We start from the raw sequence: 24065 nt of genomic DNA, 5'->3' as shown, positions 1-24065 counted from the left end.
GAGGACATTCATGTTCCCCATAGAGAGGCCAGAAGCTGGAGATAACAGGCCTCTGGCCTGCAGCCACTGAGGAACCAAGACTTGCCAATAACCATGAAAGTGAACTTAAAAGTGCATTCTCAATCCTCTGCTGAGCCCTAAGAAGATTGCAGCAACCTCATGAGAGACTGTGAGCCAGAAAATTCAGTTAAGACACTCATGAATTCTTGGCCATCAGATACCATGAGATAATGACTATTTGTTAACCTCCTAAGGTTGTTACAGTGCCAAAGAACATTCTTGCATGAATTAAAAGTGGGTGGTTGTTTTTTAGCAAAGACCTGGAAGCAATCAAAGTGCCCATCAGTAGTCGAGTGGGTAAAGATGTGCTACATACATACAATGGAATATTACTTGGCCATAAAAAGAATGAAATCTTATCATTTATGACAGCATGAATGGACCTGGAGAGCATTTTGCTAAGTGAAGTAAGAGAAAAACAAATATCATATGATTGCACTTATATGTGGACTGGAAAGAACAAAATAAATGAACAAAACATAAACAGACTCATAGGTACAGAGAACAAACTGAGGGTTGCCAGGTAGGAGATGTATTGGGGTGGTCTGTTTAAAAAAGATGAAGGGAACAATATGTACAACATTGCACTTACAAAATAGTCATAAGGATGTAAAGTACAGCAAAGGGAATACAGTCAGTAATATAATAACTATGTATGGTGCCAGGTGTTTACTAGAATAATAGGGAAATCACTGATTGATTAAATTATACAACTAATCACTATGTTGTACACCTGAAACTAATATAAAATGACATTGAATGTCAACTGTAATTAAAAATCAAGTAAACTAAGTTAAAAATAGAACAAAACCAACAGTCAAAATGGATTTGACAATAGGATGTCAATATTGACCTCAGCTACGTAAATCACAGTGAAATAATAGAGACAGAAAAGCCAGATTAAAATGTATTTAAGTTTGCATTTCCCTAATTGCTAGTGAGGTTGAAGATCTTTTCCTCTCTCTATTGGCTATTTGGGAGAGGTGTCTGTTCAGGTACTCTGCCCATTTTCTGATTTGGTTGGTTGTTTGCGGTTGAGTTTTATGAGTTCTTTATATATTTCCGATATTAAACCTTTGTTAGAGCTATTGTTTGCAAATATCATCTCCTGTTTGGTTGGCTGCCTTGGTGGTGTTGTCAGTTTCTCTCACTGTGCAGAAGCTTTTTATTTGATATAGTTACATTCATTTATTTTTGCCTTTATTTCCCTTGCCTTTGGGGTCAAGCTCATAAAATGTTCTCTATGATCAAGGTCCATAAGTTTGGTACCTATGTTTTCTCCTATCTGACTTTTGTTTCGGGTCTTATACTTAGGTCTTTGATCCATTTTGAATTAATTTTTTATTTTATTTTATCTGGGGACAAACTGTAATCCAGTTTTTTTCTTTTGCATGTGGCTTTCCAGTTTTCCCAGCCCCATATATTGAAGAGACTATCTTTACTTCATGGTGTGTTTCTGAATCCTTTGTCAAAAATTATCTGCCCATATACATGCACTCTCTATTCTTTTCCACTGAACCGTGTGTCTGTATCTCTGCCAATACCATGCTGTTTTGTATATCGTAGCTCTGTAGCTACGATAATCAAATAATTTGACATCAGGTAGTATGATACCTCCATTTTCATTCTTTTTTTCTCATGATTGCTTTGACTGTTTGGGTCTTTTGTGGTTCCATACAAATCTGATGATTTCTTGTTGTATTTCTTTAAAAAAAAAAGGCATTGAGATTTTGATGGGGATTGCATTATATCTGTATATTGCTTTGGGTAATATGACCATTTTAACTATGTTGATTTCTTCCAATCCATAAATACGGTATATTTTTCCATTTTGTTGTGTCTTTTTCAGTCTCCCTTAATAATGCTTTGTTATTTTTTGTACATAGGTTCGTTCACATTCTTTGTTAAATTTATTCTTTTGGTTGCATTTGCAAAAGGAAATTACAAGATACCACCCACACTTGTTAGTGGCTTTTATAAATAAGACAAGTAATACCACGTGTTGGAGAGGTTGTGTAGGAAGGGAACCCTCATTCACGGCTGGTGGGAATGTAGGCAGATGCAACCACTGTGGAAAACAGTCTGGCAATTCCTGAAAGAAGACTAGAGCTACCATATGATTAGCAATCCCTCTCCTGGGTTTGTACCCTAAAAACTCAAAAACATGTATTTGCAGATATATGCACCCCTGTGTTCATTGCAGCATTATTTGGTAACCAGAACATGAAAATAACTCATTTCCTATGATAGAGGACTGGATAAAGAAGATGTACATATACACAATGGAATGCTACTGAGCCATAAGAAAGGATGAAATGCTGCCATTGGCAACAACATGGATGGACCTTGAGAGTACTATGCTAAGTGATTTAAGTCAGTCAGAAAAAGCTAAGAACCTTACGATGTCACTCCTATGAGGGATATAAAACGGAAACTCGTGAACACAAACAGCAGTGTGGTTGCCATTGGAAAGGGGTTGGGAGAAAAGGACGTCTTACTATATGGTGACAAGAGAAGATTTGACTTTGGTGGTGGGCACATGGTGCAATATACAGATTTTGTAACAGGAACCCACACCTAAAGCCTCTATTTATTGTATAAATGGGAATTGTCATATAAAGTGTACTAATTCTTTTGATGTGGTCTAAGAGCCAAACAGTGACATATTAAAAAATTTCTTTAATGAAAATATGTAGCGGCATTTGGAGTAATTATCAACTTAAAAAAAAAATACCATAGGGAAAGAAGAATTTAAAAATACAAGGAGTATAACTCTTATTTGTTTAGGTTTAAATCTAGTTTAATTCTTTTTATTCCCAACTTTCTCTAATTGCGTTTTAATCCTCATCTAGTTTACTAATGAGAATTTAAAATATTATTTTCATAATCCTTGTACTTTTGCTGCTATTTTCATTCTAACCCTGAGGTTTACTCTTAATCTGTTTCTTTATAAACCTCTTAAATTTTAGCTTTCTTTGGAAACATTGTTGTGGTGATTAACACTTTTGGACTCCCTTTTCTTCCTCTTTATGTTTAATCAACTTTTATTTTTTAATTGCAAAAGCCAATTAAACATGTTTAAAAATTTTACCATATATATGCTGTCTACCTAATTGATTCTGCCAATTCTATATAATTTTGCAGAACACTATTAGGATTCTTGGGATTACGTATTAAGGTTTGTAGGTTTCTAGGAATTTTTGTTTAATTCTCTGAAGGCAATCTTAGTTGCAGGTATTTATGGAATATTTTTTTCCACCCTATTGTTTAGCAAGTTCTATAAAAGCATTAACTACCTGTGTAACATTGGGTAGAACAGTGGTAGGCAAACCGTGGCTCACGAGCCACATGCAGCTCCTGAGCCATGGTTTGCCGCTCTGTTGACTAATGATTTTGCTGACCATTGGACTAGACTAAATGTTACTGTGTAGTTGGAAGCTGTGAGGATTAGGGAGTTGTGGCATATTGTGGCAAAGAGGTAAAGGGTAGTGTATGACAGTGGTCGGCAAACTCATTAGTCAACAGAGCGGCAAACCACGGCTCGTGAGCTGCCGTTTGCTGACCAGTGGGGTAGGGTTTTTCACTTAGGACTGGGCTGTTTCTCCACTCTATAATCTCCATAAGGACCTCCAGGCCTGAAGTTCTGTTATGTTATTCTCCAGGGAAAACATGTTTGAATAAGTAGTGTTTGTTTCAGTTTCTATTTTATTATACTACTGATGTCCTAGCATATCATAATAGTGATTTATAATGTATTAATACATTTTATATATGTTCTGTAAACCTAAATAGCAATAGCATTTCCCCATTGCCTGTGGTGGGAATGCCATTACTGGATTTTATTCTTTTTTACTTTAAGTATGTCTTCCCAAAACAGCCCAGGCAGGTTTAAGGAAGGTACTCCTCTTTGTACTCTCCACTCTTCTCCTCTCTCTTCCCCTCCTCCCTTCTCTTTTTCCTACATAATTTGTCACCTGTTGCCGTCAATATCTATAATAACAGAAGCGTGATATGCTAATTAGACCAGGTGCTGTGAGAGATGCCTGGGTCCCGGGTGCCAGAGGGAAGCCGGTGCCCGCAGCCAGGGAAGGCAGGCCTGCTCTTGCACGAATTGTGTGCGTTGGGCCTCTGATTTATTTAATAATGTATTTAAATTAAATATATTCTAAGTTTTTACACGAGGAAAGTTTTGAACTAATCTTTGAAGGCTTACATATTCATTGATAAATTTAAGTGAAAACTATATCCAGATGAGATGGGAGTGTGTGCGTTTTCCTTCTGGTAAATTCAGACAGAAAAAAAGTTTGAGGACTACTGCTATCTCTTTTTGTTGTCTCTGTTTCTAGTTTTTAAAAAAAATGTATTTTATTGATTTTTTTACAGAGAGGAAGGGAGAGAGATAGTTGGAAACATCGATAAGAGGGAAACATCGATCAGCTGCCTCCTGAACACTCCCCACTGGGTATGTGCCTGCAACCAAGGTACATGCCCTTGACTGGAATCAAACCTGGGACACAGGCTGATGCTCTAGCCACTGAGCCAAACCGGTTAGGACTATCTCTGTTTTTTCTTTTAGGGACTATGCTCATGTTTGAATCAAAGAAATGGATATGTTTAGGAAACAAAGCCAAACTTAAAAATAGGGTATGCTTTGTATCATTCTGGGAAAGACATGATAGAAAATTGAGGTATACCTTTCTGCTTTCTACTAAGTTTAATTTTCTCTTTGAAGTGTATGAATATAAAACATCTAATGATCAGAGAGTAAGTTAAAGTGAAAAAGGGATTCAAAAGTCTCTATACTGTTCTGTCAATCAGTAGTAAGGTTGGCATAACAGGACATACTAAATGAAAATGAAAACTATGTGTAATTATAAACCCACATTTAAACATTTAAATGTATATTTCAATGAAAAACAGCTCCATTTCATTATGGTCCTGCTGGTATATTTACCTTTACATTTGTAATTATAATTTATAATCTGCCTTCCTTCAAAATGAACTTTAAGCAGTTGTTTTAGTTTATAGCATAACTTTACAATAGTAGGTGTGAACTATTTCTGGTGTACATTTTTAAAGGTGTTTGATCAAGTTTTAATTCCCTTACAAATAACCATCTGTAAATATGGAGTTTATTTGTATGAACTTTGGAAAGGTATTTAAGTTGCCTGGAAGAATAAATCACATCTCTCTAAAAGTGCCTTTTTCTGATTTTCAAACTAAATCAATATTCCATTTTTTAAATTAGAATATTTAAGACAGCAATATAGAGCAACCAGACATGCACATAGGCATGTATAAAGAATTTGGCCTTGCTCAGAGAAAGATCTTGCCTTTGCTCTGGGCTCCTGGGAGGTAATCTATATCATACATGTGGAAGTATCTTTTTGTTTAGGATAGGGGTTGGCTACACCCAGTAGTGCTACCAGTTATATGAATTAGGGTGAGGCTTTGGGTCATATGGTGTCAATATGACCTAGTTAAACCACTTGGGCAAGCAATTGATTAACCATGCTTAGGGAGCGAAGCTCCAGTATAAACTCTGGATTAAATATTTTATTCTGATTTGCGAGGTCTTTAAGCCAGACATGTTTGCTGTTTCTCACTAGCCAGCTAAAGAAAGAAAGAGCCGAAACCGGTTTGGCTTAGTGGATAGAGCGTCGGCCTGCGGACTGAAAGGTCCCAGGTTCAATTCCAGTCAAGGAAGGGATTCTTTTTTGTACCTCGGTTGCTGTTACATCCCCAATAGGGGGTATGCAGGAGGCAGCTGATCGATGATTCTCTCTCATCGATGTTTCTAACTCTCAACTCCTCTCTCTTCCTCTCTGTGAAAAATCAATATAATATATATATTTAAAAATAAAGAAAGAAATATTGATCGAATTCCTATTGTATATGTACCAAGCACTTTGCTGCAAGATAGATATTGTCAAATCCACTGGTTTCAAACTTTTTAACCTATGTAAAAATGTTTTGATAAAGAAGTACTTTCTCATTAAGTTAATAATTATGACTTTTTATTGTAATGTTAAGTAAAACTGACAAATAACAGTGGTGTGATACCTATAACCATCCATTTCCAAAAATACATGAATAAAGTTTTTGTTTTCTTAAAGTTTAACAAAACCTTTCTTAAATTATTGCAGTGACACTGTGTTAAATAAAAAAGCTCTTTAACATTTAACATTTTACTTTTTTTTTTTTCTGTTCAAATTTGTATTTATGCTATGCTTTTCCTCACCAGATTTTATCCTTATGTAATGCATTTTTATGTAGGAATTATATTTTGCATGTAGTATATTATGAAAATAATATATGCAGTAGAGCCTTTATGCATATTGATCACCCTGCCAAGTCTCTGCATTAAAAATAGGCATGTAGATTGAATTTAAAAAATATCTCCTAGCCGAAATGGGTTTGGCTCAGTAGGTAGAGCATCAGTCTGCGGATTGAAAGGTCCCAGGTTCGATTCCGGTCAAGGGCATGTACATTGGTTGCGGGCACGTCCCTGGTAGGAGAAGGTGTGCAGGAGACAGCTGGTCGATGTTTCTCTCTTATCGATGTTGCCAGCTATCTGTCTCTCTCCCTTCCTCTGTGTAAAAAAATCAATAAAATATATATTAAAAAAAATATCTCCTAGTCATTCAATTATAATTAGCATGTAGTTAGTAAAACAACATAAATGTATTAAAATGTTAAGTCATTATGAAACAGAAGAAAATGAAGTTATGGGAAATGCTTTTTGATGACATGGGTAAAGCTAATCTTTATTTTTAGTTAACCTTTTGTGGATGAATATTACACATTGCTGCAATAAGACAATGTTCAGCATCATTTTATTTCCCTTTCTTCATTTAGAGGTGTAAGTGCTGAGAAAAACGTTGACATAATTTGGATGGTAATAGACAGATTTTTGTTTCAGCTTTATCATTCAATTATTTGAACTCTATCATATTTTTATTTATCAGCTGATAATTTGATTAAGTTCATCTTCAATTTTGTTGGAAGCAAAGAATTGGAAACCATTATTAGAGTCATTAGAGACATGCAGTCCTGGGAAGTATACCAAAATTGGCTTTATTAAGGCTTTTTAAATAACTAGCAATTACGTCTATTGGTTTTTTCGTATAGTTGTATGCTAACTTTTTTTTTATAATATATTTTATTGATTTTTTTACAGAGAGGAAGAGAGAGAGATAGAGAGTTAGAAACATTGATGAGAGAGAATCATCGATCAGCTGCCTCCTGCACACCCCCTACTGAGGATGTGCCCGCAACTAAGGTACATGCCCTTGACCGGAATCGAACCCGGGACCCTACAGTCCACAGGCTGATGCTCTATCCGCTGAGCCAAACCGGTTTCGGCTGTATGCTAACCTTAACAGTTCAGGAGGTGATGGTAAAAGTTAAGTATTGCTAATTTCAATATGCCATTGTCAAAAGGATTCTTTTTTGGATAAAATGTTTTTTTTTTATCAAGTATCTTAAATTTGTTTTAAAGGCATTCATTCAGTTTAAAGCCTTGGAGCCTTATTGGCAAAATTGTTCTTCATTGTCAAATCAGTCAGATTTATTTTCATGATAGAAAAGATCTGGCCTCATTTTTCAGTTCAGATTAATGGCTTGATTTGTGTTTCTGTGACAACCATCTTTTGATATTTAAGCCTCGATAGATAAGTGGAAGAGAAGGAGCCTTTTTAAAAGTTTGTTTCCTGAAAGAAATAAGGTGACACTATCTTTCCTGTTTCTTATTGGGAACTGTCTTACTGTTGTTTAATAGGATTCCTTCTGAAAAGTAATGCATTCTCTGGTGATGAATATGGGATGGAAGAGAGAAACTGTTTAAATGAAAATTGCAACCAACTTCTGCCCCATTCCGTTATGTGTCTGCAAATAGAACACACTATCACAGTTCCTCATTTGTAATTTCTGGCCTCATTCTTTATAGAGACAGTGTATAAAACAGGAAGTTTGTAGTCAGTTTGTGGTATTAAAGAAGGCTTTGTGGACAAAGTAAGAATCATTCCTAGCTTTGTACTTCAGAGATTTTTACACACTCCCCAGTGCAATATAGATCTATTCAGGGTGGGTGATAGATATGATACTCTTTTTATTGATAAAAGCACTGAGAAAAGGGAGGCAAGAAAGGAGAGTCTACATGGTCACTCCACATGGACCTCTGACCCATTGTCAGGTAGATTAGTTTTAGGAAAGGATGGAATACAAGTGGAAATTGTATCAGAACCTGGGAATTGCTGTCCATTGCTTTTTAACCTATTTCAGTAGTGTGCTCTAGAAACTCTGTTATCTTCAACAGTAATTTGAAAGATCCCTGTTCTAATATTTATAGCAACTTCTAATCTATAATAATAAAAATGTGATATGCTAATTAGACTGCATATATGGACGACCTTCCTGACCAAGTTGTGAAGGAAGCCCGGGTCTCATATGCCTGCTGGCGGCCAGAGGGGAGCCCGGGTCCTGGGTGCCAGAAGGAAGCCGGTGTCTGGGGAAGGAGAGCATACTCTTGCATGAATTTCGTGCACCGGGCCTCTAGTTTATGGATAAGGAATTTGAGATGCAAAGGAGTGAAATAATTGCTTATAGTCATTAAGCCACTAAATGGTTTAGTCAGGAACTTCAAAACTTACTTTTTCTCCAGTGTCACACTACCTGGTACATAGTCTGGCATACAGTAGATGTTACTATGTGTTTTATGAATGAATAACTGCATATTTAAAAATATGCTTTACTGAATTTTTAAAGAGAGGAAAGAAGAGGGAGAGAGAGTGAAAGAAACATTGAAGGGAGAGAAACATTGATAGCTGCCTCCTGCACACCCCCTACAGGGGATTGAGCTCATACCTTGGGCATGTGCCCTGACAAGGAATTGAACCAGCAGCCTCTTGGTGCATGAGACGATGTTCAGCCAATAGAGCCACACTGGCCAGGGCGAATAACTGCATATTTTTAACAAACTTAAATACTTACCATGGTAGTAGCTTCTTGAATTTGACATGCTAGATGAGTAACTACAGAAGAAGAGTGAATATATCTTGTGTTGGAAAAGCATGGTCAAGTTGATCTCTTTAATCTTGTGGTGTGTTGGACATGACTAATTGAACAGCAAAGAACTTGGGCGTTTTTTACATTGTACAGATTAAAACAGAGATCTGTAACAGTGTGATAGTACTTTTTTTTTTTTTTTTAAACATATTTTATTGATTTTTCACAGAGAGGACAGAAGAGAGATAGAGAGATAGAAACATCAATGAGAGAGAAACATCGACCAGCTGCCTCCTGCCCATGCCCGCAACCAATGTACATGCCCTTGACCGGAATCGAAGCTGGTCCGCAAGCCGACGCTCTATCCACTGAGCCAAACCGGTTTCAGCTGATAGTACTTTTTTGATAGGTGTCAATTATTGGTTGTATAGTTAGATGTCTGTTAGACAAACATACTTGTATGTTTATATGACCACTATATTTTTGTTCTCTGTTACAGGTATTCTCTTAAAGCAAATGACCAAATCTTGGCTGAAGACAAGCACAAGGAACTGTAAGTGCATTAAACTGGAGATTGTACATAGTTTGCCCTGTCAATGGAGTAGATATACATAAATAATCAGATTTTTAAAATTATATGAAATATAAAGGTATAATTATGGTATAACACCATGACTTTAATCCTCATAGGATTAGGATATTTATACTACGTAAGGTTAACAGGAAATAATTGTTCCTGTATGCACATTAAAATATGTAGTATTGTATTCCATAATTGGGAACTAGGTCATTTCATTTTCTTTCCCTAGATAAAATATTAAATTGTCACTGTTAATTTTTGGCTCTTACTTAATTGACTTCCCCGCCTCATGCTTACGATAGAGAGAAATATATGTTTTTCTTTCGCTGTCTTATGAAAAAATGCCTAGTCCTTGTTTAGCATAGGTAAAAGCACTTCAAAAGGTCTGAAATGTGAATAAAATTTTGTTTCTTTTTAGATATTTAATGTCCTTAGGGTTCTATCTTTCAGATAAAAATAACTATATATGTGATTCAGGGATTTCTCCATCCCTATTTTTCTGTCCTACAGTGGTATTTTAAAAATTACTACTTCACAGGAACTGTGAAGTTTTTAATTAAAAATTACTAATTTGGGAGTTCTTTAAGTTCACAGTACCTTAACCTTTATAGTATCATAAGACTGTCTGAGAGGGAAGCTAAAAATATTTTGTATGTTTCAATTTTCTAGCTTGTCTGCTTTCCTCCCTTCCCCCATTGTGCTGTAAGAAAGTTTTGATAATCTTGTTACGCAACTACCTCACATCAAATAATACTATAGAGTTAAGAATTTGAGGAACTAGAGGCAAACTACAGATTGGACCACACTTGATAATACTCTAGCCCTACCTTTTCCATGGGGGATACATTACTAGACCTGCAGGGGATGCCTGAAATCACAGATAGCACCAAATGCTATACATACTATTTCCCCCCCCCCCCCACACACACGCATGCACACGCACAAACATACACACATTCTTATGGTGAAGTTTAATTTATAAGTTAGACACAATAAGGTTAAAAATAATAACTAATAAAATAGAATAATTATGACAACATACTATAATAAAAGTTATGTGAATGAGGTTTCCTTCTTTCTATCTCAATGTGCTATATTCACCCTTCTAATGATGATGATGTGAGATGATACAGTGCTTACGTGATGAGATGATGTGAGGTGAATGACGTAGGCATTGTGACATAACAGTAGGCTACTATAAGGTTTACTCGAACACAAGCACTGTGATACTGCGACGGTGGATCTGGTAACCCAGAGAGCTACTACGTGACTAACGGGTGGGTAGATCTACAGCTTGTATGCATTGGGCCAAGGGATGATGCATGTCCTGGGTGGGTTGGGGCTGGATAGCATGAGATTTTATTATGTTACTCAGAGTATATAAGTATATCTGACCTTCAATTCTGAAGGATAGCCATTGCTGTTTGCCCGCTCAGAGAGCCCACCCCACCCAAGCTGTGCACAGAGGCTTTTACATATGAATAACTGTAGATTTTATAATTGTGGGGTTTTCTTATTGGACATAGCTACAGTTATGGTACCATTTTGTTTCCATAAACTTCTGTTTGTTTTATGAATAGCTAAGTTGTATATTATCTTGAATAAAGATTAAGATAAGGAAAGTTAAAAGTTGGCTGGAGTCAGGGATAAATACCAAAGATAATAACACCGGCTGAAGTAACGTGATAGCTGAGGATTGTTTTTTGGTGTGCTGTACTATACAAGGCATGGGGAAGGCCTCTTTAAAAAAGATTCACATTTATTTACTTGACTTTTTAAGATAGCTGCCAAGATAAAAAATGAATTTTTAGAAGCAGTGTACTCTATTCTAGATATGAGGTATATTTGCTCTGTTGACTGAGTTTGCCGACCACTGTGATAGGTAAATAAAAAATATTTGGCATTAGTGGTAAATCTTAAAATGCTTTGAAGAAATTTGTGGTGCCTTGTCCTTAGCATTAGAAAAAATGTAGTTTATGTATGAGTTTGCCATGGACTGTAACCTTGATGTATCTGTTAGGATTCAGTTCCGCTATGAGTATTAAGAAATAAGGAATTTATTATAGGAATTAAATGATTTTTCAATTGTGGGAAAAACTAGAGAAATAAAGGCCCAAAAGGAACTCACCACTTTTGGTGTAGGATCTTGAATTGGAGCTGTAGGAAGCAGCTAGGTGTGTCTGCAGGAACTGTGACGGGGGTGGGTGGGTGGGTGGGTTGTTGGCTTTTGCAGTTACCACCTGTGTGGGTTCTCAGTGACCGTCTGGTGACAGGCCTGGGCCTGGTTGGAAAGGTGAGCTGGGGTAGAGTGGGGTAAGTAGGACAAACTGCCCATCCCTTTTCCTCTGTCTTTCACTACCTTTAACCATTAACTACCTTTGTAGTGAAATGGCATCTGCTTTACTTGCAACTCCCAGATTGTATACAACTCTCTCCTGTGGTTAATCCTAACCGAAACCATATAGGGAAGGAAATTCTGGGAAATGTCACACAGTATCAAACTGTATGGTTTAGTTTAATCACTTAATCTGAATTTAATACCCTTACTTGTAAAGTGGTGATACGTCTATTTTATTTATTAGGGAAAGTTTAGATGGAATTATATATATGAAAAAGTTTTGAACTATAAAGAATCATGTGAAGCTTTGTTGTGATGTAGGTTTTGGTGAGTACGATGATGTTTATAAAAACCTCTTGGACTGGCTTCTGCTCTTGGAGAAAATGTCTTTCAAATATCATTGTGAGTTTACGTTAGTGCTTTGCTGTTTTATTATCCATTTAGCAAATGATTTATTAAATTAGCTATTTCTCTTTTAGTTAACTCACTAATCCATGTGGGTATAGTTTGAGTTTCTAGCATACAATTCTTTTTTTTATTTATTTAATATATATTTTTGAGTTTTTACAGAGAGGAAGAGAGAGGGATAGAGAGTTAGAAACATCCATGAGAGAGAATCATTGATCAGCTGCCTCCTGCACACCCCCTACTGGGGATGTGCCGGCAACCAATGCACATGCCCTTGACCGGAATCCAACCCGGGACCTTTCAGTCCCCAAGCCGACGCTCTGTCCATTGAGCCAAACCGGTCTCGGCGCATACAATTCTTTAGAAACAAAAGGGGTAATGGTCTTATTTGCTCTCTACCTCTTTGATTTTGTCGGGGAGTGGGAAGGGTAAGGTGTTTCAGAGCTTCAGAGCTTTGCAGTCCATGTGTAGTTCATTGATTTTTTTTTTTTTTTCAGTGAACAATTTACTTGACAGTATTTCACTATGTGATATCTATGGGGTAAATACTAGGTGGGATGAGTATGGAACGGAGAGAACAGAAACTGCTGGTGTGTTGACTTATTTTCTCCTGGGTCTAAAACAAACGGGAGTATTTGGATGCTGAAACTATGACAGATACGTAACTGAGAAATAAAGAAAGGGTATGCCAACACTGTCCATATACCCTTATGGATTGAATTAGACTTTTGGAGGATTATATGGATTTGGGAGTTAGGGGAAATTTTAGTATCTATTAGCAATTAATCTAATTCTTGAAAATACTTTCTTTACTGAATATAATTATTGCTTTCTTTTTTAAAAGTATTGAGCAATTAAATAACACTTATGTATTAAATAACAAGAGAAGAGAACATCATTTTAATTACTTTCTTGCTCTAATTTAATTTTCACAGCAACCTTTTGAGGTTCATGTATATTCTCATTTTATAGAAAAACCGAGGCTTGGAAAGACTCTAACTTGTATAGTAGGAACAGATAGACTGTGATTTGATTTTAGACCTTTTTTGTTGCTTTTTACTTTGACTAAGTTCAGTGACTTTGGAAAGAATATTTTTTACATTTTTGGAGGAATGATATTATTTAAAACAAATATACCGACTTCATAAAGTGTTTGAAGGTATTTATATGGATATTACATTTTATAAGTTTTAATATGGTTTACTAGAACTGTGCCCTAGTTTGTAGGTTTTCTGTGTTTTTGATGGCAAAGGTAAAACCTCTGAGCTCACGTTGATGAATAGAAATCCAATATTTCCAACAGGCTAGGTCTTTCCTTGAAGTTCTGCCTTATAAATTTATTCCTTATGGTGCTAGCTCCCTCTGCAGAACTTAATTAATATTGCAACCTGACTTTTTCAATTATTTAGCAAAGTGATTGAAACGTTATCTAGAATAGATTTTTAAATTTTCTTTTAAATTTTACTTTAATGTCTTAATTACTTCCAACTGTTTTTCTTATGAAAATGTTATCTCTTTACAAGTTTTTCACTTTGTATATACTAAATTTTAATAGCATATATGGAGTTAGACTATTTTCTTCAAACATTCCTACTACTTTAATGCTTTATTTGAGAATTCCAGGGAGACTTTTGATTTCTAGGTCTGTAAGTCTTTGTTGGTAAGACCACAAGAAGTGGGAAAAAATCTGATGGATAATTTTGGGGAACAATATCCTTTTGTAGGAGTGTGGATGGTTACTTCTTTTACATCTCTGTTCTTTCTCAAACTATTTTATATTTAAATTAGAGGCCTGATGCACAAAATTTGTGCAGTCTGGGAGCCCTCGGGGGATGTCTGACTGACAGCTTAGGTCCGCTCTCTGCAGAGCCATCAGTCAGACATCCTTAGCGCTGCCACAGAGGTGGGAGAGGATCCTGCCAGCGCTGCTGTGCTCATTAGCCGTGAGCCTGGCTTAGAGCTTCCGGCTGAGCCACGCTCCGCACTGACCACCAGGGGACAGCTCCTGTGTTGAGCATCTGTCCCTTGGTGGTTAGTGCGTATCATAGCGACTGGTTGCTCTGCCTTTTGGTCAATTTGCATATTAGCCTTTTATTATATAGGAGAATATTAAATTGTATAATGAGCTCTTCAAATATGTTTTCCCTACTAGAATGAAGGCAGAGAAAATGTGATAAGGCTTCTAGGATGGAGTTTAGAAACTTGGGCTATGTCATGTCAACCATAAAACTAGGTTCTATGCACATAACATAATAATGAGGATTGGCAAGAACTAGGATCATGCATGAATAAGCTTTTAAACAATCTTGTACGATAATTATCCTTATTTATAACTTCAGTTATTTAATTAATTAATTAATTTATTTATTTATTTTAGCAGAGAACAAAAGACGTTTTTCTCCAACATTTGGGTGGATTATTTATAAGTGCCTCTAATTCTAGCAGCCTTCTAGTGTTGGTGATAAATTTGGGATAATGTCTGTGACTGCCCTCTTATCAGGGTCTGGATCTGTGAGAAATTTTGGGTTAATTAGATTTTTTTTAACATTTAAATTTTTTTTTTTTTAAATCCTCACCTAAGGATATTTTTTTCTATTGATTTTTAGAGAAAGTAGAAGAGAGGGAAATATGGAGAGCAATATCGATGTGAGAGAAACACATTGATTGGTTGCCTCCTGCACATGCCTGGGCCGGGGAGGAGCCTGTAACTCAAGTACATGCTCTTGATCAAAATTGAATTTGGGAGCCTCTGGTCCACAGTCCAATCAATGCACTATCCACTGAACAAAACTGGCTAGAGCAGAATTTTTTTATTTTTTAAAAATATGTAGTAGATGAGGGCATAAACTTATTAGAACTAGTTCTTTCTAAAGTCAGGAGATTTATTTATTTATTTATTTATTTTCCTTAGGGGAGTTTATTTCCCGGTCAGAGAAGCAGGGACAGGCTCCTGTGCGTCCCAGCCGGCCTGACCTCGGAGGGGCACAGGGGACAGCTCCGACTGTGTACGCTTGGTCCCACAGTTGTCCTGGCTGAGTCCGGGGGGCGGGGGGGGGGGGGCGGGCGCGGGGGGTGGGGGGTGCATGGAGCCTGGGGGCAGAGTGGCAGGCCAGCGGGCCCAGAGGACAGCACATATGGAGGCAGTAAATACTGACAGGCCAGCCACGCCCTCCAGGCCGCGGGACCCAGGGGCGAGTGAGGCTGGGCCCTGGCTTTGTCCGAGGGCTCTGTGGGGCCGTGGACTGGGTGGTGCTGTCACTGGGAAAGAGAGGGAGAGGCGTAAGGACACTGGCCTCTCAGATGGTGCCCGAGGCGACTTCAGTTTTGGCAATTTGGCTTTCCCCAGGCCTGGGAGCTGCCCCTCAGCCCTGGCGGGAGGGGGAAGGGAGGGGATAGGGTTGGGGGTGCTGGCCAGGCCCTGGCTGGGGAGCAGCAGTGTGTCCACACCTTCCAGCCACAGGGACTGAGATGGGGCGGCAGGACTGGGAGACCACATGCTCATGCAGTGAAGTCAGGAGATTTATATACTTGTATTACGATGCCTTTGTAAGTTACAGACACTCAGAACAAAATGACAGTCTATAAGTGGAAACCTTTATTTAGCACATTAATATGGAGGTGAGGGCTGGCTAATTGATTGGTTAATTCAGTGCTTTAGGAACATCGTCAGGGAACCCTGGGTCTTTATGTTTTTCTGCTTCCCATTCCCATTGTCTTTTAGGCTGAAACTTCTCATGGTTACAAATGGCTGCTGCTGTTCTTAGAGCTCTTATATAGTTGAGAATATCTAGTGACTCACAGGAAAATCTTGTGGTCTTTTCTAAGAGCAAGAAGTGCTTTCTCAGAACTATCCCAGCAGGTATTTCCTTAGTTTGTCATTGGCTTCCATTGCATCATATCCCCATTCCTAAACCAGGGACTGGCAAAGGAAATAGAATTATCATGATTTCTAATCCAGCACCATTCCATGTGCTTCTAGTAACTGAAGAAAATTTGGAGTTCTTTTGGAAAAGGGAAATGGCCGTTGGTTTGGGAACCAACAGTGTAATACAGTGTTTAAAATAAAGCATTTTATTTTATTTTAAACATTGTAAGTTCTGTCAGATTTCCCTGGGATACAGCGATCAGAGTCATATCTGCAAACTGCCTGAGTGAGAGACTTCCTAAAACTATCTTCTGGGGGTAATCTTTGTTCCTTATTACTGTGCACATTGAAGAAAATTTAAAAAATTTTAAATTAAAAAATTTAAAATTTAAATTCATTCACTGACAGTAACCAAGATATAAAAAAAATGTGTAAAATTGAGTGAAATTTTTTTAAAGCATGGAAGATTTCTTGTTATCTTTAGATTTGAAAGGGGGTGTACATACTTAGGAAGCCCCATGGGAGATATTGCTTCCTTTTTTCTCGATGTAATTTTCAGCTCCTCTTTGATTTTATCTTTAGCAACACAGCAGGGCACTTTTTAAAATAACATTTTTTACTGTCAATAAACCATGAGAGGTTGAAAAAACATTCCAAAAAACTGTATGCAGTATAAACAGTTACTGTTTTGGTATGTAAGTGGAGATGCTGGCTATTTTTTAGGGGATCACAATGAGGAAGCTGGTCACATTTCTACTGCCTCCTGAAAACACTATTATGATACAGACGTGTTCAGCGTAACGACACCAAAGTTTCCATCAGTGGTGGACTGCATGCACGATGATGGTCATCTCTCTCTCTCTGTATATATCTATAGATATCTATATATCTATAGATATAGATATAAAAGGCTAATATGCTAAGTGTCCCTCCCACCATCTGACCAGTTGCTATGATATGCACTGATCACCAGGGGGCAGATGCTCAACACAGGAGCTGTCGAGCTGCAGTGATTTGGCAGAGGCAGTTTTTGGGTGACGCACCCCAGAACCAGAGAGGAGGGAGCCTGATTCCCCATGGGGCTGCGGGATTCCTCCTTCGGCCGTGGGTTATGTTGTTGCTGGGCACTGTTGGCTCTAAATCTGGTCTACTGCACACTTGCTTTTGCATTTCACAACTTTGCAGAGTGCCCTCTCTCAGGCCAGGCTGAGGGACCTCACCTGCCGGAGGGATCCCGCCAGAGGGATCCCGCTCCCTCTGTCGCAGTGCCACTCCAGGTGTGGCCGACTTGGGAGGGACTGAGGGAGTTGGCTCCAGGGCATGTCTGGCCCGTCTCATCCAGTCCCACCCCACCGGCCTCCTTCTCATTTCCTTTCAGTGTGCACAAATCCGTGCACTGGGTCACTAGTAACATAATGGAGCTGAAAATTTTCTATTACCTGGTAACATTGCAGCCATCTTAACATTGTAGCACAACACATTATTCATGTGTTTGTGGTAATGCTGGTGCTAAAACACACACACACACACACACACACACACACACACACAAAACATGGTGTTGCCAGTCTTATAAAGGTATAGCACACATTGCCCTAGCCGAGTTGGCTCAATGGATAGAGCATCGGCCTGTGGACTGAAGGGTCCCAGGTAGGATTCCAGTCAAGGGCACATGCCCATGTTGCAGTCTCATGAAGGTGGCAGCTGATCAGTGATTCTCTCTCATCATTGATGTTTCTATCTCTGTCCCTCTCCCTCTCTGAAGGTAATAAAAATATTTTAAAAAAATTAAAGGTATAGCACATACAACTATGTACAGTATGTAATACTTGATAAGATAGTAAACAACTATTACTAGTTTATAGTATATTTACTAGATTATACTTTTTTCATTATTTTATAGTATATTCTTTTTACTTATTAAAAAAGTCTTTTGTAAGATGGTATGTTGTGTTACACATATTGTGCTTACTGCATCTCTTGATTATGTCATTTTTATTGTATGTGAAGGTAAGTGGTGTGTCTGTGAGTGCTGATGTGAAGGCAGCTGAAGAGTTTTTGGAAAATGTAGATAAGCATATCAGTAAGCACACACTGGCCGTCTACGACAGGAGCAATCCTCAGTTCCTCTTTCAAAATGTCCTCTCGAGTTGTGAGGCCAATGAAATGGAGAAGTCCTGGTATTAGGTTAATAAGATGCCTTTCGAGGTTTTGCTTCTTGTTGCTGATGCTCCCAGACATCCTCCTCCTCCCGGTTATCTTCATCCCAATGTCAGAGTGGTGTTTTCTGCCTCCAGACACCACCTCTTCGATACAACCAATGGATCAGACGTTATGGCAGCTTTTAAGGCCTATCATCTGCGGGTACCTTTGCCCAGGCTATTGCTGCAATCGAGGAAGAAACTGAATTCAATTCTTGAATGATTACAACATCTGTGACTGTATACAGAACCTTGCTTGGGCTTGGGATGATGTCACCAAGCAGCGTATGAATGGCATCTGGAAGGAGACTCTTCAGAGGTTTGTCCCTGACTTCAAGATATTTGCCAAGGATGAGAGGTTGCAGAAATCAACAAGGCTTTGGTTGAGATGGCAAACAGCTTCCGCCTGGGCGTCGGGGAGGATGACATTGAGGACCTCCTAGAGGTGGCGCCAGAGGAACTAGATAATGAGTTGGAACAGGGGTGCATAGCTGAAGAGGAGGCAAGAGGAAAGGAAACAGGAGAAGAAAAAGAATAACCCTAAAAAAAAATTCATAGTGAAGGGTTTAGTAGAGATTCTTACAGATTTGAAGAAGCTGCTTAAAAAGTGTGAAGTATGGATCCCACCACTGAAAGGTTTTCATTAATAGAGATTTGCTCAGGGCGCATTATCTGCTTATAAACAAATCTATGATGAAAAAAAGAAACATGGACGCAGATAATAGTGTGGTAGAAGGCCTGGGATGGGGTCGGAACTGGGGAGAGGGGGGGAAATGGGAGGTATCTGTAATACTTTCAACAATAAAAATAAATTAACCTCCCACCCAAAAGAAACAAATCAAGCGGCATATTTCTGAGAGGAGTGACACCGCTTCGCGAAGAGCCTGGCAGGCCCTTCAGGAGGTGTTCCAGGGGAAGGCATTGCTGGAGGAGAGCTCCAGGCTTGTTATTGCCCCTGAAGACCTTCCAGTGGGACAAGATGTGGAGGTGGAAGAGTGATATCGATGATAGTGTATGTGTGTCTTAGTTTTTATATATTTTTATTGATTTCAGACAGGAAGAGAGAAACATCAGTGATGAGAGAGAATCATTGATTGGCTGCCTCCTGCATGCCTCCAGCTGGGGATCAAGACCCCAACACACATGAGCCCTGACTGAGAATCGAACTATGACTTTCTCGTTCAACCCTGAGCTACACCCAGCTGGGCCGTCTTAGTTTTTGTTTTTATAAAATATATTTTTATTGATTTTAGAGAGAGAGAGAAATATCAATGATGAGAGAGGATCATTGATGTGCTTCCTACTGGGGATCAAGCCTGAAAACTGGGTATGTGCCCTTGTACAGAATTGAACCTGCAACTGGGTTTAAAAAGTAAAATATAAACAATTATATAATCAATTATAGTTAATATAATTATTAATTAATTATAGTTACTGTAAATATTGATCATAATTAATGATCATGTAATTAATAATATAGTTTAATAATAATTATAAGAATAGACAAGACATTATAGAATAAGGTTACAAATAAAGATATTTTTGTATAGCTCTATAATGTATTTGTGTTTTAATCTAAATGTTTTTCAAAATAGTTGAAACATTTAAAAAAACTTAGTTTATAAAGTGAAAAGTTATAGTAACCTAAGGCTAACATATTGAAGAAAGAAAAGTTATTTTTTAATGAATTTAGTGTGGCCTAAGTGTGTGGTGGTGCACGGTAATGTCCTAAACTCACTCACCACTCACTGATTCATCCAGAACAACCTCCAGTCCTGCAAGCTCCATTCATGGTACCATTAAGTGCCCTACATAGGTGTACCATTTCTTGTCTTTTATACCACATGTTTATTGTACTTTTTTATGTTTAATTATACTTACCACTGTTATAACTGCCTATAATATTCAGTACAGTAACATACTGTACAGGTTTGTAGCCTCGGGGCAATAGGCTGTACCATATAGCCTGGTGTGTAAAGAATGGGCTACCACCTAGGTTTGTGAAATACACTCTGTGGTGTTTGCACAATGATGAAATTGCTCAATGGCACGTTTCTCAGAATGTATCTCCATTTTAAACGATGCATTGGCTGTATTGTTATGTTTTGGGTTAGTCTTCAATAGTTGGGGCAATTTTATTCAGGACTGTTATAAATCATTACTCAGTTACTTGTTTGGAATTATTTTACTCAGTCACTCGATAATGGTAGCATTAGCTCTTCACCAATGAAAATATTATTTCCTATGCAAAAAGGTATAGATTAGCAACGGATGAAAGAGATGATTATGGGTCCAATTCACCTTGAAGAAAGAATAAAAGTAGAATTGAGTAATCTCTGGAAAAAGTAAGGTGAAATGGTAATTCTACTACTTAGTATGTTCAATATTATTTAATATTTGTAGGTAAGTGTATAATTAAAATATTCTAATTTAGTTATCTTTGAATCTTATAATAGCCAAACCAAAAAATTAAATTTGTCTTGCATAAATTTCTAAATATAATATCCACAATATTTATATATGTTTATGCTTTTCATTTATCTGCAGAGCTTTTTTTTAAATATGTGAAACCTAGAATATAGTATTAATACAGCAATTCCTTAAAGACTATAGTAGCGTCTAATTTAAAATATTCCTGGAAAATGGGTAATTTTTAGCCTCCAGTACTTCCATATTGCTTTTAAATGTTATTATCTTTTGCATCTCTTTTATTTGTTTTCCATGTTCATTCTAATTATACCCTCAGGCATTATCATAGTCTAAATTTATTGTTTTTTCTATAAGAAATCTCAGAGATATGTAAAAATGATTAAATATTATTTAGTGATAGAAACTGTCATTTGTATTCCTAATACTTAGTAGACTCTTATATTTGTTGATCAACTTAAGAATTTAATTTTACTGTCTTCTATCATAAATGAAGGGACTTTTGTTGTTCTGCCTGAAATTTGTGATATATAAAAAGTCTGTTCTAAAATTATATATGCATTTTCATAATTGCTTTAACTGGGAAATATGATAGCTACATTGTAAGCTACAGAGAAAATGGGTTTATATCTTTGAATGTTTTGCTTGCTTTCCATTGTATACATAGTGTAACATAGTATGTGCTTAACCAGTAGTTATTGTAAAAATATAATTTTAATTAAATTTTAGAAAAAAATTATATACTTCTTTGTTGGCTTCAGTATTTTGATCCTGCTCTTCTTCATTTCACCTTTAAGAATCTGTTAAAAATAGCCGGGACCGGTTTGGCTCAGTGGATAGAGCGTCTGTCTGCGGACTGAACGGTCCCGGGTTCAATTCCAGTCAAGGACATGTACCTTGGTTGCGGGCACATCCCCAGTGCGGGGTGTGCAAGAGGCAGCTGGTTGATGTTTCTCTCTCATCAACGTTTCTAACTCTCTGTCCCTCTCAATTCCTCTCTGTGTAAAATCAATAAAATATATTTAAAAAAAAAGAATCTGTTAAAAATAAATAATCGCGCTTTGTTTCTGATTTTGTCTTCAGTTTATGTTCAGTTTCATTTGTTACATGTTTATTTAGCTCATAAAATTATGGCCCAAGCTATGTTTTTATTATCATTAAAAACACTTTTAGGATTCAGAAAGCTTTTATTGTTAATAAACCTTGGGATCAGTCTTGCTAATTATGGTTGATGATTTAGACACAACTATTTGAAGCAAAATCAGCCCTAATATAAACCTGAATAACAGATACTATCTTTTGTGAAGATTATGTTCACATCTCATCCTCTTCATTGGATGTAGTATATAAAAAATGTTATTTTTGTATTAAAAAAATCACACTTTTTTTTTAAAGCTAAGACCACAAGGTTAAAGTACTGAGATTTTTATCCTTAATGGCATTATAAAAATGGTTAACATCACTGTAATAAAAAACCAAAAACAATGCCTGCATCTTTTGTTCAGTTTTCAAGTATATACTTGGTTGCTAATCAAGTTAGTTTTCATTATTCATTCATTCTACTTTCTAATAATTCGCTGTTGTTATGCAGTTTTTCAAAGAAGTACTACCCTTGCCAGGACCGGTTTGGCTCAATGGATAGAGCGTCGGCTTGGGGACTGAAGGGTCCTGGGTTCGATTCCGGACAAGGGCATGTACCTTGGTTGTGGGCATATCCCCAGTAGGGGGTGTGCAAGAGGCAGCTGATCGATGACTCTCTCTCATCGATGTTCCTAACTCTCTATCTCTCTCCCTTCCTCTCTGTATAAAATCAATAAAATATATTAAAAAAAAAAAAAAAAGAAGTACTACCCTGTTTCCCCCAAAATAAGACAGTGTCTTATATTAATTTTTGCTCCCAAAGATGCGCTAGGTCTTATTTTCAGGGGGTGTCTTATTTTTCCACGTGCTAGGTCTTATTTTTGGAGGATGTCTTATTTTCGGGGAAACACAGTAGTAGGGTAAATGTAGAATATTATTTTATAACTAAGGTGATACCCACCAGATGGTGCTATTTCACCTGTTTTGTCTGAAGATGAGGATAAATGAATATAGAATTTTTAGAAAGCATATGAAAGGTCTCCTTATATTTTGGGGGGCATAATATTTAGGGGGGTGGAGGAGCTCAGTGGAAAGAAATATTCAAATGTAAACTTATATTTAGTACTGTACATTTATTTTAATAAAGATATTTACCTTAAAAGAAATATTACTATAGCAGAGAACCTTCTATTTAGTTAACAAATATTAAGCAGATATCTTTTTTTAAAATATATTTTATTGATTTAAAAAAAAGATATATATTTTATTGTTTTTTAACAGAGAGGAAAGGAGAGAGATAGAGAGCTAGAAATGTTGATGAGAGAGAAACATCGACCAGCCGCCTCCTGCACACCCCCTACCGGGGATGTGCCCGCAACCAAGGTACATGCCCTTGTCCGGAATTGAACCCGGGACCCCTCAGTCCGCAGACCGACGCTCTACCACTGAGCCAAACCGGTTTCAGCTAAACAGATATCTTTTTTAAGGTTGACATAATACAAAGCCTATTAACTACTTAGCTTAATATGCATGAAAAATGTAATTATTCATAAAAGGAGGTGTGTGTTACCAAAATTTATGTTTCAGTTTTCTTTAGATTTTAAAATAAACAATGCTAACATTATTCTCAGAGATAGTGTTATTTACTAATTACAGGGAAACAGTTTGATTACTTTATGTTTTCTTGAATATTTCCCAAACAAAGGAGAAAAAATCCATTTAGATACTGCAGTTGAATGGCCATCCGTTATATAAAATGTCTAGCTAATGAAATATACTTTTTCAGTGAAGTATGAAAGGTTCAGTCAGAGTTTCAAAGATTTTAATGTGCTTTTCTGATCTTATTATCACTCTGTCAGTTGTGTCTTAATATGAGACTGAAGAACAAAGGTATTTAGGTAGTTAAAATGATTTGCCAGAGCCACTGTTGATTCTGCCAACAATGATATTGCTATGTGCAAAATTAGAGGTTAAACTTGAATTTATTTCTTACATTTGAATTTTTCTTCTGGAAAGGTACATCTATTACTTTGAATTCAGTTAATGAAGCATATCTTTATAGACAAATATATATAGAATAGACTTTTTTTTTCTTTTTTA

The 24065-nt window shown here is 37.1% G+C and overlaps 1 protein-coding gene across 2 annotated transcripts in view; it reads left to right on the top strand.

The window, feature by feature from the left end:
- ADK (adenosine kinase) overlaps positions 1–24065 on the top strand; it is a 430010-nt gene that overhangs the window by 45451 nt on the left and 360494 nt on the right. For both annotated transcript variants that reach the window (XM_084904889.1, XM_084904890.1), the window contains exon 3: positions 9566–9619. In XM_084904889.1, the coding sequence (XP_084761015.1) occupies positions 9566–9619 (54 nt within the window). The remainder of the gene's footprint in view (positions 1–9565; positions 9620–24065) is intronic.

This window comes from Pipistrellus hanaki, assembly GCF_964339955.1.
Source record: "Pipistrellus hanaki genome assembly, chromosome: 14".
NCBI lineage: Eukaryota > Metazoa > Chordata > Mammalia > Chiroptera > Vespertilionidae > Pipistrellus > Pipistrellus hanaki.
This window is presented reverse-complemented; position numbering and strand designations above follow the sequence as displayed.